Source organism: Aythya marila, assembly GCF_965140915.1.
Source record: "Aythya marila genome assembly, chromosome: 4".
NCBI lineage: Eukaryota > Metazoa > Chordata > Aves > Anseriformes > Anatidae > Aythya > Aythya marila.
The window spans coordinates 45,237,063-45,255,511 of NC_139045.1; the positions used below are offsets into that span (position 1 = coordinate 45,237,063).

An 18,449-nucleotide genomic window follows, 5' to 3' on the forward strand; every position below is an offset into this window, starting at 1 on the left:
TTTGTTGAGAACATAGGAACGTACAAGTGACAAGATAAACTTTGAGGTAAAGGCTTCAGTTACTGTTAAAAATTTGCTGATGCAATCAAGTCCTATATGAGGCTGTAACCTTGACAAGTATTAGAATGTCTTTAAAGTCCATTTCCAGTTCAATGTTGTAAGGAATTTCTGTTATTCAAGAGCTGGGTAACAATTCAGGTTGGTTCCATAGCCCAAATGTATACAGAGCTGTACTGTACTTGCACGTCAGCAGGCATCTAAGTTTTGCTTGTTTGTTTGTCTTGTAATTGCAGGTATTTATGAGCCGCCATTTCTTATACTATTGTGGTGAACCTACCCTGGATGTGAAGATTGCCTTTTGTCAGGTGTGTGTTCCTTACAGGTAAAACAAGGTACAGTATATACTTGTACTTTATTTTTGCAGTTGTACGCTCATATTTAAAAATAAATATTTTTGGGGAGCATATTGCAAGTAACTGGCTGTAAGAATTAGAGTAAATACAAAAGCTAAAAGAATGCATAACAGAAATTACATTTCTATTTAATTTGATTGCCATAGTTTGCTCTGAATGATTTTTATTTTTTTTTGCCTTGGCCAAATATCTGTTAACATGAGTTTTTTTTTTTTATTATTATTTGATTTTTAAGGAGAAACAATAGCAATTTGCAAACAGAAAATAATCTTGGCTGTACTACCCATAAATATAATGAAGAATCAAACAAAATCCTTTATGCAAAATAACGGTACCCATATGGATGCTTTCACAGAATTAATTCACAGATTGTTAATTCAGAGTATTTCATTTTTAGCTTCTCTTTTTGTGAGACAGAGCCTTTACATTGTAATCTAAGAATAACATTTTTTGTTCATTACTCTATGTTTACTGGGAGTATAGGGAGGGCAATTGAATTTTTGTGGGGTTTGTTTCATCTCCAGTTGAGCAAAATGTGCTATGCAGGTTTCAGAGTCATGAGACTGTGCTGTAGCCAATTCTGTACTTTAAATTAGTCTCGAAGTGGTTTGGTCACAGTGCCTTGAATTCTGCAAAACTCAAACTAACTTTGGGAGGTGGAGAAAAAGCATATTGCCTTGTCCAATTTGGGGTTCTTTTGGTTAGATTAAGTTAATTAACATACATTGGTGTCAAAACTGTAAACATGTTTCCGTTAGGAATGAAAGATGACTTTTTAGTTTGCTTCTTATAAAGTGATGTTTGAATTCCTTTTCTTCATAATTATTATACATATATATATATATATTTATTTATTATTTTTTTTTTGTGAGATGGGACACCAGTAATTGGACTGTGTGGAGGGACATTAAGGGATATTTCTCATTTTTTGAGGGGTGAAACCAGTGCTGCATTCCTAGAAATGGAATTTGGTAAACACTGGCTTTCCCCTTTATTTTGCTTACATTCCAGGGCCCAAGAAAGTGAAAGTACAATTTTCACAGAGAAAGGGCTATAAGTTATATCTAAGCATGTAAAGCAGAGCAGTGACAGGTGTTGAGAGTTTAGTTCCAGGTTTTTTAACACAGCTATACAAAATACTTGTTTTGCTGAGAAGGTTGACTGTGCCCTTCCTAAGTCATCAGCTCTAGAATGGAGCTTGGATTTTGGGTTTGATAATCTGTTTTTCTGCCTTCTCTATCCTTTCTCCTGTTCTTTATGTGCATACGTTTTTCTTACTTTAATGCTTTCCAACGTAATTTCTAGCTTAATTGTTCCACTGTTTTCTGCTCAGTTTTGATAATTTCTTCTGTAGGTGATTGCAATAAATAGCCTGAAATACCATCCTCAACAAAAAACTGTACAAATCTCACAGATCAGGGATAAATAATTTTGAAAGAAAACAGGATTTTTACAAATATGGCTTTTCTGTAATTTTTGGACAATTTGCTTAGAAAAAAAAAGTTCTGCAGAAATTGCAAAAAAGGTTTTTCCGCATGTTTTATGAAAAAGGAATTAGATATGAAAAGGTTATTTTCAGTGTGCAGAGTAGTTTTTTTGCACAGCTAACTTTCCTCTCCCTTCTAGTTACACCAAAGAAGAGCTGAACAGAAACATTTCTATTTTACATGCACAAAGGCAAGGTACTTTCCATCTTCTCCTCTTATGCTCAGTGCTCCTTTAGCTTGGCCGTCAGTCAATGTTTGACAATGCATAGCAAATGCTTTCTGTCACTGTACTCTTACTTCTTGATTTAAACTGTAATGAAGCCATGCTGCTATAATTATTCCTTTGCTGTTACTCTAGCTTACTAGAAAGTGTTCACAGCCACATACAGAAAGGACTGTACGTACAGTGTTTTTGTTTAAGAGTATGCGATGAAATCAACAGCATTTTGGATGAATTTTTATCACTAGATGAAGCTTATTCATGTTTAATGCCTGCAAGCAGGTACCCAAAAAGGAGTCATCTAATAAATAAATCCAAGAGATACTATCCTGGCATTGCAGCAAACAAGATTTTATCCCTCAAGCACTTATTGCACAAATAGCTTTTCAAGGTCTTCAGATCTCCCAATTTATCCCCCTCAGGATAAAAGCTAGTTTAGGCTTCGTGTTAATTTATTCTCTCCAGAAAGATAGGCCATGGTCCAAGTAACAGTTAAGCACATACTTAACTTTAATTCATAGGAAGTGTTCTCATATTTAAATGTTTTGTTTCATTAAGACCTTAGCTGTCACAGGTGGTGTTCGTTAGTATTGCATAGGGCAGAACATGGAATATATGTTCAACCTGCTAATATTTGGTCTGGAAAAATTCTGCCTACTGAATCAGTAAGTCTTAGACATCAGGGACTTCTGTTAGCAAAAGATGATGTGACAGAGCACTCAGCAGCAGCAACAGGTAGATAGCGCCACTCACCTCTTGAGGTACCTATAGAGGGCAAGGATGCCAGTAGTATCTGGATAAGAGACCCAAAAAATGAAGTTTGCATTGTTTAGAAGTGAAATACTGAAAAGTACTCCCGTGATTGTTACTGGTGAGGACATATATTGTAATAACTGTTTTGTGGTGACTTCTCTCTCATGGCCTAAACAGCATAGCTTTTTGTTCTATTATGGAAAAGGAGACATACACCTGGTTTTAGGCTGCTCCTCTTAAGATGGATCTTCTGGCATTGTCTGCTAGTTTTGTATGTTGAGATGCTAGCTCAGCATGATGAGAATATTAACTCATGGAATCCATGAAACTCATGGACTTCCAAATCATGGAAAAGGAGAAGCCCTTTCTGAGTAACAGACAACAGCATCAGTAGGGTACAAATGTGTTTTCTGCCAGTTAGTTAGATGTTTTGCTGAAAGAGTTACTTTTTGTTGGCTGATGAAAATCATATCTGCTTTCCTAAAATAATAGAAAGGCAGAACAAACAGAACTTCAGCTTTCAGAATTTCATGAGATCTTAGTAAGGCTGATATTGCCAACACGTCGCATCTATAGGACCTTAGACATCCTTATTGAAGTACAGTGTAATGCAGACCACTGTGTTTTGAGTAAAACAGGACGTGAGAGTGCTGAATGTTAACTAAATGCCTAAAGGATGTCCTTCTGTGGGTGGCCTTTTTTAAGGTTTCGTCATTTGGTCATTTTTAATCATTGTAATACAATTTATAATTTTTTACTTGAAGCAGTAGTCCTAAATTTTATTGTCTTGAAAAACACATCTTTATTACTAAGTTTTCTATGTCACAGTATTTCCATAATGCTGCAATAATATTTTTTTGATCAAAAGCAAACAGTCAGTGGGATTCTGAGATGAGATAACTGGGACGTAGCCATGCACACTAAGAAAAGGTTTAATGTGAATCAGCAATGCACAGTCACACGCTAATTCCTCAGTGTGGCATCATTATTAGTCTTCACTGGACAGTTTAAACAACTTGATGCCCAGATACAATGTGTTTCTGCATCATGGTGCTGTACTGATGCTACCCTCAGAACGAATGTTCAGTTTGCATATTGAGAGTATTTTTGCAAACTTATACTCAGTTTGTGCTTAAGAAAGCCCCAAACAACTAAAATACTTGTATTCCTCTTCAGACATTTTCTTCCCTGTGTTCTGATGTCATGACTTATTTCCCCTGTGATACTCAACTGTCTTGAACAAAACGTATAAAGACTTCTTCAATGCAATGCTAGCATGAACAATCACTTAAAAATCAGATCATTTTAGCAAACTTTTCATTTTAGTAAGAAAAAAGACTGGTTCTTATTGATTGCATTGCTCTTAATTGATTCATGGTTTGTTTAGATTTAGTCCTAAATTTGGTAAGGCACTTTAATTAAAACTAATGCCTTAATCAGATGCAAGGGAGTTACTACTTTAACCATTAAATAAACTGTCTTGATCCAGAATGTCCTATAATTATGCTTTCTACTCAATGGGAGGTAAATTGGCATTCATAAAGCATCCTACAAGCACTGACCTGTATTTTAGATTTCTAGGACTAAAACAGTACTGTTTAATATCAAGAGCTGTCTATTTCTAGCAAGAAATGCAATCAGATTATTCAGCTTTTTGTAGCCTTTTATTAAAAAAGGGAGAATATTTTCATTAGCTGTGTTCACAGTGAACGCTGTTATTATATACTTGTATCAAGATATTGAATTTTTGGAATAGTTAAATCTGTGCTGCTATGTGCTGCTTCTTTACCCTTCATTTCTAAGGATGCCATGATGTACATGGGGTCATAGCTTTTCACATCTCCTTTCCTGCTCCCTGCATGCATAGTAGAAGAAAGCTTCTTGAACGATAACCCAGTATTTCAGTGTGACCCCAGGTTAGTGAGAAACTTAATCCTGTCTTAGTTCTCCTGTGCTCTTCACAGACTTCGCATCAAGGCTCCCTTTGCTGCTGGTGTTAAGTTTGGCTGTTCTTTGCATGTCTTACTGTTGCCAATGTGTTGTTTTGGCCAATTTGCAGTGGCCATTGCTCTTTCCTAATCTTAATTGTATCTTGCTTCTTCCCACGTTACTGCTTCTTTTTCAAATTGAGGTCCTCAGAACAAGCTGACAAATACAAATTACCTCTCCTCATTGCTCTTGTAGGTGAGATGTGGTGATTTCTGAGTAACTTGTGATACCCCAGTTTAAAATGACTGAGAAACATAATGTGCCTATAAAAAAGAAGCAACTGAAAGCAGTTAAATCTCAGTGAGCATGAGGAAGACAAATGAAAAATATCTAAAGGGAGGGGGTTTTGTTTGTTTGTTTGTTTTTTGAGTAGATAGAAGTGAAAAGGAAGGAGAAAGCAGCCCTTTTCTTTCCTGAAAATCAGAACTAAAGAAGAGCCAGGTCTGAAGCTGCTGGATATTTGGTTCCTCAGAAGAGGTTAAACAAGAAGGGTTTAAGGAGAAAATACATGTATATATTATACTCCTTTTAATGAGTCTTCTTTTAAAAGTGAAATGATCAAGGACTGGTCTATCAGAGTTGAGCTGTTTGTAGCAAGAGTCACTTGGCTCCTTGAAAGGCCGAGTTCAAGAGTGCAGATTGTGTTGGATCCAGTAGAAGACTGCTGGAGGGGGGTCTAAAAGAAGGCAGAGAATTAAGCTGGGGGTCTAAAAGAAGGCAGAGAATTAACCTGTGACCACACAGGAACCACTGAAATAAGGAATAGTTTGGGAATGAGATGAGAGAATGGGGAACTGTGGTGTGATGTGGCTGATAAAAGAAAAACCTCTAATATTAAATGTAGGTGCACAGAAGATGAAAAAAAATATTTGATATTCTTTGTAGGAGATTTCATCTCTATCTCTGGTGTTAGAGTACAGGGAAAGCTAGAATAAATGAGAAGCCTGGCTTACTGGTGAGAAGAGGACATAATAGTTCTGCCATAAACGTGGCACATACAGAATACACAATGAAAAATAATCTCGTAGGCCTTTCTATGCAAAGGAACTTGATATTTCTAAAATATGAGCTTCTGTGGCACTCCAGTTGTATCTAGCAAAACTTATGACCATTAAATACAAAGCAGAGGTTCAGCAAATGTCCATTAATCCCACAATTCTGGCACTTGAATCTTCTGAGAGCATTACAGCCATGCAAGTGGGAGGACAGCAGTTAAATAGGTCTGTTGGCTTTAGAGATGCACAGAGGTGAGCAGGGCTTGCCTGGACATATAATTGTCTGGACGTGCAGGGATGGATACTAATATTGAGGGGAAGTTTCCCCTAAGCTGCTTTTTATTACCATACCTTCATACAACTCTGATTGTCTGTGAAGTGCAAGGAGAACCATGCTAATGTGGCAGTTTAGGCTAAATGGCTTGTATTTGTAAAAGCTAACGTGTATGTGAGACTTAGAGCTGTAAGAAGGGACAGTATTTTCAGCTTATTAATAATGGGAGGAATGGTGTTCAGAAACAAATATCCATCAATGAAAAATAGCCTATATACTACTTTCGTGGGATAGAAATCAATAAATAAACAGGGATAGTATCAGGAAATAATTCCCCTCAGAACAGAGGAAGCAATAGCATTATTCTGTTGTGCTTTCTACCCTTCTCCATGCTGTAAAACAAAACAAACAAAAAAAAAAGCAAAAATATGCAGCTTGTAGCTGTGCTTCAGGCAGTATGTTGAGTTGGACTGAATTTTTAAATAATTGTTCTCTGAAAACAAGATACATGTTCTCTAGGCATTTAATTATGGTGAAAGTGTCATTTTCCTTCACCTCAAACCCTTGCGTCTTGACAGTTGGTTTCCTGCCCTCCCGAGTGGCTGGGATATGAGGCAAGTAACTGTGGATACGGCTATCCAGTTAACTGACCCAGCTCAGATGGCTATCGTGTCGGGTCTGAAAAACTTGTTTCCCTCTCTTACCCTCAAGTTTCCCAGTGCAGAGGAAGGAGGATGGCATTAGGTATGTGTTACAAGCTTTGTTACTGGTCAAAGAAAATGGTGTGTGCATTCCTGTACGTGGGAAAAGAAAGTTAAATTCTGGCTAGTGTTCAGACTGTAATTCCCTTGTCCAAATGTCTGTGGCAGCCGTGGAATAATGATACTCAAATGCATCATTTGTCTGTCTGTCAGCAATAATTGTTCATGTTGCACAGAGGTCTGTGAAACTTGTTAGGGTTTGTTCCAAGTAAAAAGGATGGAGACTTTTGCACTTGATAATTTAATCACACCTGCAATGTTTACTGCTATGTTGGAGTCCCAGTCCTGTAACTTGCCCAAGTTCATTTCAAGTTCACCTGAACATTTATGAACTGCGATGAAATTTCTAGAAGACCTTTGCAAGACCTGTCCATCAGCAATGTGATTTCTGCAGTAAACCCAATTGGCAAGTGTATAAGCCCCTTTCTTTTCCCTGGGTAATTCTTAATAAAGTGCTAATTTCTGGTTTCTTAAGGTGACAGTATCAGCCAGCTACAAAAGCAGGTTGTGTTTTAAGTTTGAGTACAGAAGAGTGTATGCAAAGAATTCCTGTTCTGCTGTCAGATCATCAAGGTTTTATCTTAAGCCACAAGCACAGAGTTTGTAAGCATTGCAGAGGAAAACCTGATTTGTGTGTAGTTTACGGTGTGTAGTGAAAGAGGGCAGGGGAGGCTGTAAGGAAAGGAGCCCATTAACTGCTGTGCCAGCACTGAGATCTGTGGGTGAGATCTTGATGACCGGGACCCACCCCTGCTTCCCCATTGACTGGGTAATTCAGGTTCACAAATCTATTCAGTGCTTCACAGACAATACATGACTTCCAGTTGCCGGCCTGTTATAAGCTAAATTTCTTTTGACTTTTATATTCTTTGAGGTGGTATGTTTCTTACACAGTGATTTCTGCCTAATTGCTCTAAGGATTCTGGTTGTCTGCATTTTACAAGGTTGTCTGTTAAGCTTTCTTATCACTGCAAGCATATCTCAATACCACATTCCCTCCCTCTAAACAGTGGAACTGTGCAAAACCAACATTTTTATTCCCACATGTGGAAGGACCACAGTGGGCACTGGGACTGGAACACAAAGACTCCCAAGTGTGGTGTCCATGTTGCTTTGAGATCAGCAACGTGGATTTGAAGACTCGGAGAAGACCTTTTTAATCAGGATTTGAAATGAAAACTGACACTGATGTGCTCTGCTATGAGCATGAATTTCCTTGCTTTAGGGCAAAGCCGTTTTAGCTGCACTTTGAGTAAAACAAAACTGTCATTTCCTTGCCGGTGTTTAGGAAGTGACTTTTGTATTGACTTGGAGATGGTTTGTGATTTGATTACATGTTGTCTCGGTTGGAGATATGCTCAAATGTGATTAATCCACTAACGCTGTTAATTCATTGGTTTAGGGATTTGATTTAAATTACAATCGTGACAAGGATAATTATATCATCGTCCCACCGTTCTTATAGTAGTAAGCAGTACTTCGGGCTTAGGCAGTAGGCTTACTGTGTTTTAAATTTGCTTATTTTAACTTAGCAAAATAGAGTATTTTTGCTACATTTTGTTACCAGTGTGGTTTTAAAGGCAGGAAGCAAATCAGGAGCTGACCTGAAGACAGATTGGCCTGGCCCTGGAGCTGAAGCCTGCCTTGCTCGCCAGAGGCATTTTGCTTGGAGTGAACTTACAACTAAATTATCCTGCCTTGAATTTTCTAAGTAATACTTGGTGTTGGTTTCATCTACCAAAGCTCCTTACCACCCTCTGCTTTTTTTAGAAAAAGTTTCTTTTTTAAAAAACAACCAAAACTACTTCCTTTGTGCTCTCAATGGCTGCGGCCCTCCACGTCCCCTCCACCAGCACAGCCTCTGTTGTTGGCTGGCCTGGCTTTCCCAGACCAAAATCCGGTCCTCTGCCTGCTTTGAGAAAGCCATGCTGTCTGTACCTCCAGAGGAGCTGGCTGTGCTTCATGCTCAGGAAGGAATTGCCATAATTATGCTGATATTTACATAACATTGGTTTCAGAGTAGCGGGTGCTAACGTTGACTATTGTCTGCATCGCCCTGATAATGGCATCAGAACAAAACACTCTCCAAATATGTTGGTCTGGCAAGGGAGAGCGGGAATTAATTCCTGCATATTATTAAAATTAAGCCTCTCAATGCCAGGTCTGTGAGCAGCTGAGCTGGCCAGATTTATGCATCTGTCTTCACATAGTGGAAGGAGTTTTAAGACTAAGGTTACACAAGTGCAAATGAGATGCATATTTTTGTTCATCGGATGGGAATATGTCATACCTCTTTCAGACTTACTCCACTCTTTAGCCCTGAACTTAGCCCTGGTTCGGTGTCCATGTGCCTCCTTCTGCATTTGGGGGCTGGCATAGGGAATCCTTTGCCTGTGTCTGCTTCATGAGTAAATATAATGTTTCTAATTGCTCTTCTGAAATGAGATTTTCTGTCTGAATGAACAGCTACGTTTGTTAGAATGTTTTCAAGTCTCTAAATGAGATGGTTAGGTTTAACCAATGCCGTCCAGTGACGGCAAGTGCTCAAGTGAGATCAGTGACAGAAAAAGGATATTAGCAGTCATAAGGTGAACCTGAGAGGCCGAGTTCTTGGCAGGATGATTTTTCTGTTTTTAATGACCAGCCTCGTGGAACAGTGGAATTATGTCATTTTACAACGAAAAAATAATATTCTCCAAAGGAACTTTTCATTTTTCTTTGCCATCAAAATTCAATTTGGTATTGTTTAGCCATGCAGCATGGCTGATTTTCCTTTGGAAAATCAATTTGTAATAGAGCAAGAAAGAAAATGGAGAAGCTGCATTTGTGAGCACTGAAATGAATGCACAGGCAGAGAGGCATATGCAGCAGAAGATGTGTACTTTTGGGCTCGGCTCCTCCTCAGAGGAAACATTGTACATTGGGAAAACATTGACTTGGGGGAGTGAATCATCAGCTACTTCAGGGCAAGTCTGTAACAGGTTGAACTTCTGCAGCCTCTGCTCAGCATCATATAGTATAAAATCCTAAACTAAACTGCTAAATTCTGAATTTTATCTCATCATTACATCATTTAATGTAATTAAACGTTACTACATACTCCATAATCTTCAGTGAACAGAGCTCAATGGAAGTGGTAAAAAGGTTATAATGGAACTTTTTGCATAGTAATTCCACAACTACAGTGAAGGTTACAGCTCTGCAGTGGTAGCTGCTATGCAAGCACAAAAAGTTTGCAGTAACTTGTGTTTGTTTGATGAAAATTGGTCTTCTCTGGGAACTAACGCATTTGTAAGATCATGAGAACAACTCTCCTATCCCTAGAAATGCAGAACTTGAGGATCCCCTGAGCTACTGAATACTGTCCAGGAACCAGGTCAGGTCACAATTCTCTCATCAACTGATCTGTTTTATTTTGCAGCTCCTGTTGAAAGGCTCTCAAGGCCTTTATCGTACACTAAGGGAAAGTTTTACTACTCATCTCAACAAGCTTATTTGACAAAAATGTAGAGTTAATAGTATTTAACTCTATCTGATAAATAATGAAGAGTCTGATTTCTGTGTCTGTTGTTCACTTCCATACTGATACAAGTCCTCTTGTTCTAAGATAATGTATTTATTGCAATACAAATAAGGGCAGAATCAGCACAAACACACAAGCCAGCAGTCACAAAGCAATGGCAAGTGCAGACCAGTAGCTGACAGTAACTGTGTCCCCCCCATCAGCTGGAGAATTCACCAGCTGCCTTCAATCAGTGGGTTTTTATGGTATCTTCCTGGGAGAAAGAGGCTTTGACACCATCTTTGAAAGCATTTGAGGATTCATGCAGATCTCTGACAATGAGCCTAAAATGACAAGAATTTATATTTGAAAACTAGGCTGACTGTGTTTCATCAATATTCTGATGTTTTACCAGCTTTCGTTTCTATGTCTTTCCCTCCCTCTCCCCTTCCCTTTTTCTGTACAACAGGGATTTGGGAAACAAGTGGATGTGTCATATATTGCCAAACATTACAACATGAGCAAAAGCAAAGTTGACAACCAGTTCTACAGTGTGGAAGTAGGTGACTCGACCTTCACAGTTCTCAAACGCTACCAGAACTTGAAACCTATTGGCTCTGGGGCTCAGGGAATAGTTTGGTGAGTATCAGCAGTTTCTCTTGTGCTTTTAAATAGGATTTGCCTCTTGCATTTCTTCACAGTTTGCTAATCACAGACATTGTCTAAAATTGCACAAATAAGAGTCAGGCAACAGACATCCTGAGGCAAAAGGAGCCTAATAAATTCTGCTGCTGGTGCGAGTGTTAGCACAGGGTTTTTCTCCACATAGCAAAATGTAACTAGCAAGACAGCAGGAGAAAGATCTTACTATAACTGACAACTGTGGCACTATTTCCAGAGGCAGTGCAAATTATATCCTGAGTAAACCCTGTAATTTTAGTCTTTGTACAGTAAAAGTCACTGAGAGCTATATAGAAAGTGGTCACATCTGCTAGCATGCTAAAGCATTGGGAACAGAAGCCTTTTGTATCGAGGTAACTACCAAATGTTTCTTTTGTTTTTGAAAGAGGTGTTGCAATTATGTGAAAAATGGAAACAAAAGACAAATTTTTATCTCTTCTCAATAATACAAAAGGTTTATGGAATTTGAAATGATGCTCAAAGGTTACAACATTTTTTTTGGCTTTTGGCTGCATTTTTAGAAATGGCTCTTTAATTTCAATTGAAGTGGCATGTGTTTAAATGGCTCTGTGAGGGCATTTGTTGCCTGCTTAATTGTGGGACATTTATATCTTTATAAATTGATCCGAGGTGAAACCTAATTGCATATGTTGCTTTTATCACTGCTGTTTTCTGACTTTGATGTAGTGTGTGTTACCTTGTAGTTAGAGGCAATGGGAAAACAATGGGTTCTTGTAACTTAGGGAAGCAGACTTCCCTGGATCATTGACATGGGCACTATATTTGGCAGTGTGACAACAATTAGCAACACATCCTTAGTCCTCCGTCTGCCACATCCAACCTTTAGTATACTTAGAGAACACAAGAGTTCAAAGATTGATCAAATAAAGTATCAAGTACTTTATTTCATATCTTAAGCAGTAGAGGGCTAAACAACACTTTAAAATTGGTTCTAAAAAATAAATATGATTTTGTGTTAAGTACTAACAATGTTCAGTCTATGCCAGTTGTCCACTTAAATAAATATCATGTATTTTCTCTTCCTACTGACTGTAGTCTGTTTTAGAATAAAATCAGATCTTGTTGAGTCTGTCTGCAACTGAATTGCTGTAATGATCAAACGTGAGCAACAGCAACAACAAAAAATAGAAGCTAAGCAAAATAAAATTAATATAATAGGAATTTGCCTTTCATACAAGGAGTTGATGGGGAAAAGTTAGAAATGTCCTAGGACAGAAAATCAAGTGAGAAAACAACAACTAAAAGTTCAAGTGAAAACAAAACATGAAACAAAATTTACTGTTTATTGGACCAAGTGTTACAGTTAGGAAAAGTACACAGGCTTTTGATCATGAGTTGATCTTTAGGTCTGCAATAGAAACAGAAAACTTGAAAGGTAAAAATAAGTTGAGTGCACTTTTCTGGGTTTAATTAGATACATAGCAGCTAAACCACATGGAGAACAGGGACTTGATTCCACTCTGCGATGTTAGAAGGGAGGAGAGGTGACAACTGCCTAATTTTATAAGGGAGAGCAAGAGCCGGGTCATTTCTTGCCTGTGGATATGATATGAACAGTTTAGAGAAGGGTGGATGGAGAGGAGTTCTTGTGTTGCATAAAATCACCAGAAATATGCTGATGTTGGAGTGGGAAGTTTTTATGTTTCACGTAAGTGCTTTTTGCCTGGAAGCAAGGCAGCTGATCTTGAAGTTTTTTTGCTATAGCTTGCAGTTAACAGTTTTGGTACCGTCTGTGATAATATCATACTGCCTGTGATGTCTAGAAAAAGTACATTGTGTAGGAATATTCTAAAAACAATTTGAAGGGGGTATGGGGGCTCTGGAATTTATGGTGGAGGCAGGGAGAAAGTCTTGTTTTCCAAGTTAGGCAGCAAAGGTGTAACCTATATATGCAGGGATGCAAGTAATTAAGATCGTAGTAGTAGTTTACAAAGAAACTGGTCCTGTTTAGGACTGTGTTGGTGCTTATAGCTATGTCCATTATTGCAAGACCTTGTTAGCTCTTGAAGACTGAGTTGTCTGGGCGATGGTGATGTCTTTCAGCTGAAATACTGAAGAAATAACTTCTTTTTTTCTGAAGACTCAAGACAGGGTTTCATGCTGTGGGATGTTGGGACATGGTCTAGTGCTGTGTCAGCTGATCAGAGGAGCATTAGCTGGGCTGCGCTTTATGCTTTCTGTGCTATGCAAGAAATTTGGCTTTGTTGGAGAAATGTTTCTGGGAGAGGAGCATGGGAGCAGGCTGATGGTTTGACGATGGTTTTGAAGAGACCTGGGAACTCTTCAGTTGGAAACATTAGAACCCCCCCTAAATGGGTTCCTCATCTGCAGATCTTTAGGACACTAATATTATCCTTGAAGCAGTAAACTGGGCAATTTTGGAGTGTTTGTTTTTTTGGAATTAGTAGGGTGATTTTATGATCTCTTTGAGTATGAGGATGAAGCAGGTAGTCTTTTTGAGTTTGCTATAACAGTAAGTCAAGCAATAGCTTGCCGTGTTGTCTAAGGCTTGTTCTCCTTTGCTGATTCAATTGTTATTTGGTGGTTGAATATTAAGGAGTGCAAAGTTCTTGCCTTTGACAGTGTTGTGCTGATGGTGCTCCTGGTTGGTTATCCACCTGTGGATTCTCTCCCTGAAACAGTCACCACAGTGCCCAGGCTCAGGGGATGGAGTCAGAGTGGTGGTTGATAGGGTTAATGCATGTCCTGTCCGCTGTGCCATGTCCAATATTAAGTTTGTTTTCATTGCTGTTCTCCTTGAGCTGTCCCAGGGAAGTGTCCTGTAGGTGAAAACTTACTCTAATTCTCCATATATTTTTTTAAAATATTTTCTTATTGTATATAATTTAGGGTAGCCTGTTTCTTCCTGTAGGCCTCTAGAAGTCACTGAAGACTGAAAGAATCAACAGAGCCATTTAGAAGTAGATTTTGATTTAACATGACAAGTTTCTCTGTGAAATGGGCTCGTAAATGGTGAAGAACATTGAATTCTTGAGTTTGCAAAAACACATAAGCTCTTTTGTATGACCGTTATTCTTAATATCCATTTTTGTGTAGCACAGTTGAATCCTGGTCTGAGTGTAAGGCTCCAAAGGGATACTGCAATGGGAGTAGTGGTAAAACTTGAAGAAAAATGGAGTTTCCACTTCATACTCAACTCCCAGCCCTCAATAATCAAGGAAAGAAGGTTGTGCATGTGCTGTGGTGTAGTGAAAAAGGACAAAGAAGGGTGGGCATCTGAGTGTTATCAAGTTAACACACTACCGTATTTCTATTGCTTATTTTTATTTCTATTCTATATCTGGAAATCAATAAATGAAAGGTGGGACCATGCCCTGACAATAATATTTTTGTTTCTTGGTGCCAGAGGTGAAATAGATAGATGTCAGTGTGCCTGCTTGTGTAAACCAGCCTAGTTCCACTGAAATCCAAAGGTGTTCCCATCGTGGAGCAGAGCAGGAATTTTGCTAGAAGAAAAGAAAGAACACGTTATTCAGGAAAAAAAAAAAAAAAAAAGGAATGAACAGTGCTTCCAGTTACAGGTACAATTTCCCTGGCCCTGAAGGGAGTGGCAGTGTTAATTTGGTTGGCTGTAGGCTCTTTCCTGAGTCAGTGCTGAGCACATCTTGAGTTGGGTTAGCTGCATTTCGTTTCCGCAGTCACGTCTTGCTGACTCTTTGCACTTCAAATTGTTGATGGCTGCTGCGGATTTATCCTGTTCTGTTAAAGATTCTCCAATTTGTATCCATTAGTTCAGATTGTTTTAAGTTTCTCGTGCTGTTGTATGCTTTGCTGATGTGCTTTGACACTCTGCTCCTGAGGAGGTTTTTGAAGACAGCTTTTCAAGAGCTGTACAAGTGTTCTGTATGAGGAATATAGCAAATACCTTGTCAGTTTGCACTGTGAACTATTACTGCACTGCTAGTGAAATGAGCATAGCAATTTAAAAACATTTTCTGCTTTTTGTCTCATACAGTGGCAACACTTGATGAGATTTACTTCTCCCAAGAGTACATGGTTTGAACTATTGCCAGTTTATTATTTTTTTTCCACTTTAGGAATTTCTTAAATTTTGAAATACCATAAGGAAACTGACAGCAAGTTTCAGGCTTCAGTCATTCATTTTAATATTGCAGAGCTTTTCTCCAATGACAATTTGCATTTACATTGTAGTATTCTCTGGATTTGCTAGCATGTCATTGCCCTAAAATGCCAAAAAATTAATTATATGTATTCAGTTAGCCATTGATCACCATCTGACTTATACCTGGAACAGCACGTTCTGTTTTTTTCATTCTGCAAAATCTATGACTTAGTTCTTCAGAAAATAGCAAATGTTGAAATTGTCTCTGAATCACTGGCACGTGAATTGTAAGGTGCTGAGTGACTCCCAGTGGAAATAGCAAAGGTTTAATATCTCTGTGGGTTTGGGCTCTGGAATATTAGGAGTGAATACATCTATCTAAATTGGGCAGATTTGTCTGTGAAGGTAATGTTATTAGGATTGGCATAATAGCACATACTCAGAGTCAGTTTGCTTGCATAGGAGGGAACGTCTTGCGATGCTCTTGCTAATGACTGAACAAATAATTCAGCTTGGCCTGCCTAAGGATTATAGATAGCTGCCGTATGTCCAACTGTACATTACACATCTGAAAAGTCAGCTATGTTAATTTAATTGTCTTTAAGAATAAGCAGCTTATATTTCATGTTTACTTGATTCTTAAAACTACTTCTGTCTCTTAATTTCTTTAAGAAACAAGAAGAAAACAAAAATATGTACAGGAACAGTGTGTGAGAGAACCTGAGACAGGATGTAGAGCTGTTTTTAAATGACAGAGATACCTGAGATGTCACATTTGAACAAGAATTACTGTTTGTATCTTTTTTTTTCCCCCCTGAAAGCTTAAAAGAATGAAAGGATATGGACTTACATGTAATTACTTAACCAAAAATATCCCTCAAATATTTTTTGTCATGTCCTTTTGCTGCTTAACTGCAGAGACTCCTGGCAGGGAGATAGTCACCATGTATTTCATGTTTATTGTCTCGTGTTTCATTCCCCTTCGCTAGTGCATAGAAATCGAAAATGTAATTTAAATTCTGGGCATTACAAACGATATGCAATAAAAAAGTGCCACAGTGTGCCCCACGAGCATAGAGATCAGAGGCTGTCTCTGAAGTACTCAAGACTGCCTATTTCTCTGACTCCATCTTTCTTTCCTTTTTTTGCCTTAAATAACCTGTATAGTTTCCATGACTACAAAACTTCAGCAGGCAAAATCCAGACCAAATTTTCCCTGTGCAGATGTGTGTAAAAACAAAAAAAAATGAAATCAGCTGCTTTAGAAACTGTCTGCGCACAACCTGCTTTTGTGAACCCTAAGAGCAGGAACCCTAAGAGCAGTATTTGCTAAACCTGGTGATAAGCAGAAGTGCTGCAGAGGCACTTTGTGGCTCCAGTGAGAGAGGTGACACCCAGGATCTCAGGCTGGCTCAGTACAGCTCCTAGGTAGAGAGCAAGTTTCTTCGTGGTCATGGGTGGATATGGTTAAGCATCTGTGACTCTTAGTGCCATTAAAAAAGAACACCGGTGTTTATCAGCTGTTAGTAACTTCTGTGGCTACAGAGAAGTCACTGACATTTCTGTGGCCTTAGGTCTTTCTGTGGTGGTTAATAACTCATTTTTATTTAGGTTTTTGGCTGTCAGGCAGTAACATTTCATAACTCCCTTTATGGATGAAAAGCACCTATCTGCTCTTACCCCACCAGGGACTTTCTTATGGCCTCTGCCAGGTCTCCTCCTCTTCATATCGCATCTCTTTTGCTCCTGTACTTTGTCACATCCAACAGTTTTAAGACTCTTCTTGCTTCACCTGCAGGCTCTGTTTATCTTTGCTTGGAAATCAGATGCAGGTAAATACCAGTTCACTCAGGCAATCGGGATTGGAATTAACTAGTCAGTGCATTGCAGTCCTTGCTTAACCGAGTTCAGTCTTTTCCCTCTAATCCATTATCCTGAAATGGTGTCACTGCTGAAATGAAGATTATTGCATCCTCCGCACTGATTACTGCATGTCTGACAGCAGAGCAGGAGAGGACGTTTCCTCTGCGGTAGGAAAGTTGCTGTGACCATATTGAATCATAGCAGTGGGGCTACAGGGCAAAGCATCTAAATAAATGGGCAAATACAAGGAAGAAATTGACCTGGAAATAGAAAAATAGAGCTAGTCTGGAATGAAACGTAGATTAGTTCATTCAGCTTTCGTTGTCAACATGAGTTGGTGCTATTTATTCTCTGACATCAGTGGTCTACAGATTTTCACTGTGTGTTTAACAGAAAGCAAAAGGTTATCTGTCATCCAATGACTTGCTTTCCTTCAATAAGCAGTAACACCTGGGACAGGTGAAGAACCAGAATATAATGGATATTAAGCAAAACAGAAAGAAAATAGAAAACAAAGGATTGCATAGGAAGCCTAAGTGAAGTTTTTGAACAATATAAGACATGTTTTGCATGGTGCTATTGGGAGAACTGAAAAGAAAGAGTTGGTGATAAAAAAGAGGCAGTTGGGAAGGGCAGCAGTAAGGAGGAGGACTGAGAAGCAGGTGTGAAAGCAGGTGGCCAAGAGGACATCAGTGTATTTTTTTGGTTTTGTTTGTTTTCTTGCTTTTGTTCTTTTCTGTATTGATGGTAGTAAGTTTTTCCATTCAGTTGAAATTCATTTCTCATTTACAAATGAAAAATGCATTTGGAAATCAGGAAAAATCTTGTAATTTCTGATGTGTTATGGTGTAACAGAGCAACCCTACAACTTAAGTGACATATTCATTTGTTCTTGTTAAAGTGGTGAGCCATTTTGGCTTACTGTACAGCAGGTGAAATATTTTATATCCTGATAAAGCATCATTTTCACTCACTGCTATCTTTTCTTGTGTCAGAGATGTCCCTCACTGTGAGTTGCCCCAGTTGGACATGAGCATACTGGATGAGTTAGTTATCAAGTAGGGGCAGGGAGGGTAAATGTGACCCAAGTGTGAGCATGGGCTTTGTTCCCTCCCAGAACACCAACAGATAATGTTTCAGCATCTCTGATTATCTGCGTCTGCTTGGAATAACCTTGCAGAGGTCACGGGGTTTGCCTTGGGAAACTAGAGTTTGAGTAGTCTTTTAGGGTTAATGTTTATAATAACTTTTTTTCCTCCTATGCTTATCACGTTGTAGATGATCGCTTGCTGACAATATGATTTCAGTGCTGGTTGAATTTTTGGTTTTTAAGCAGTTGAGGAATGCAGCAAGAAATGTTACTGTTTCTTTCTCCTTAAACTGACAGCTTTTGTTCTCTTCATCAG

General features: G+C 38.6%; 1 protein-coding gene across 4 annotated transcripts in view; it reads left to right on the forward strand.

Annotated features, from left to right (window-relative positions):
- Positions 1-299: 299 nt before the first annotated feature.
- The window catches only part of MAPK10 (mitogen-activated protein kinase 10), a gene marked incomplete at its 5' end in the record, with an annotated part of 58,214 nt that continues 40,064 nt past the window's right edge, over positions 300-18,449 (forward strand). For 2 of the 4 annotated variants that reach the window (XM_082760080.1, XM_082760081.1), the window contains 2 exons: positions 300-365; positions 10,864-11,033. In XM_082760080.1, the coding sequence (XP_082616206.1) occupies positions 300-365; positions 10,864-11,033 (236 nt within the window). Of the gene's footprint in view, positions 366-10,809; positions 11,034-18,449 lie in introns of those variants that run through there. The other 2 variants (XM_082760079.1, XM_082760082.1) reach the window with 2 other exon arrangements.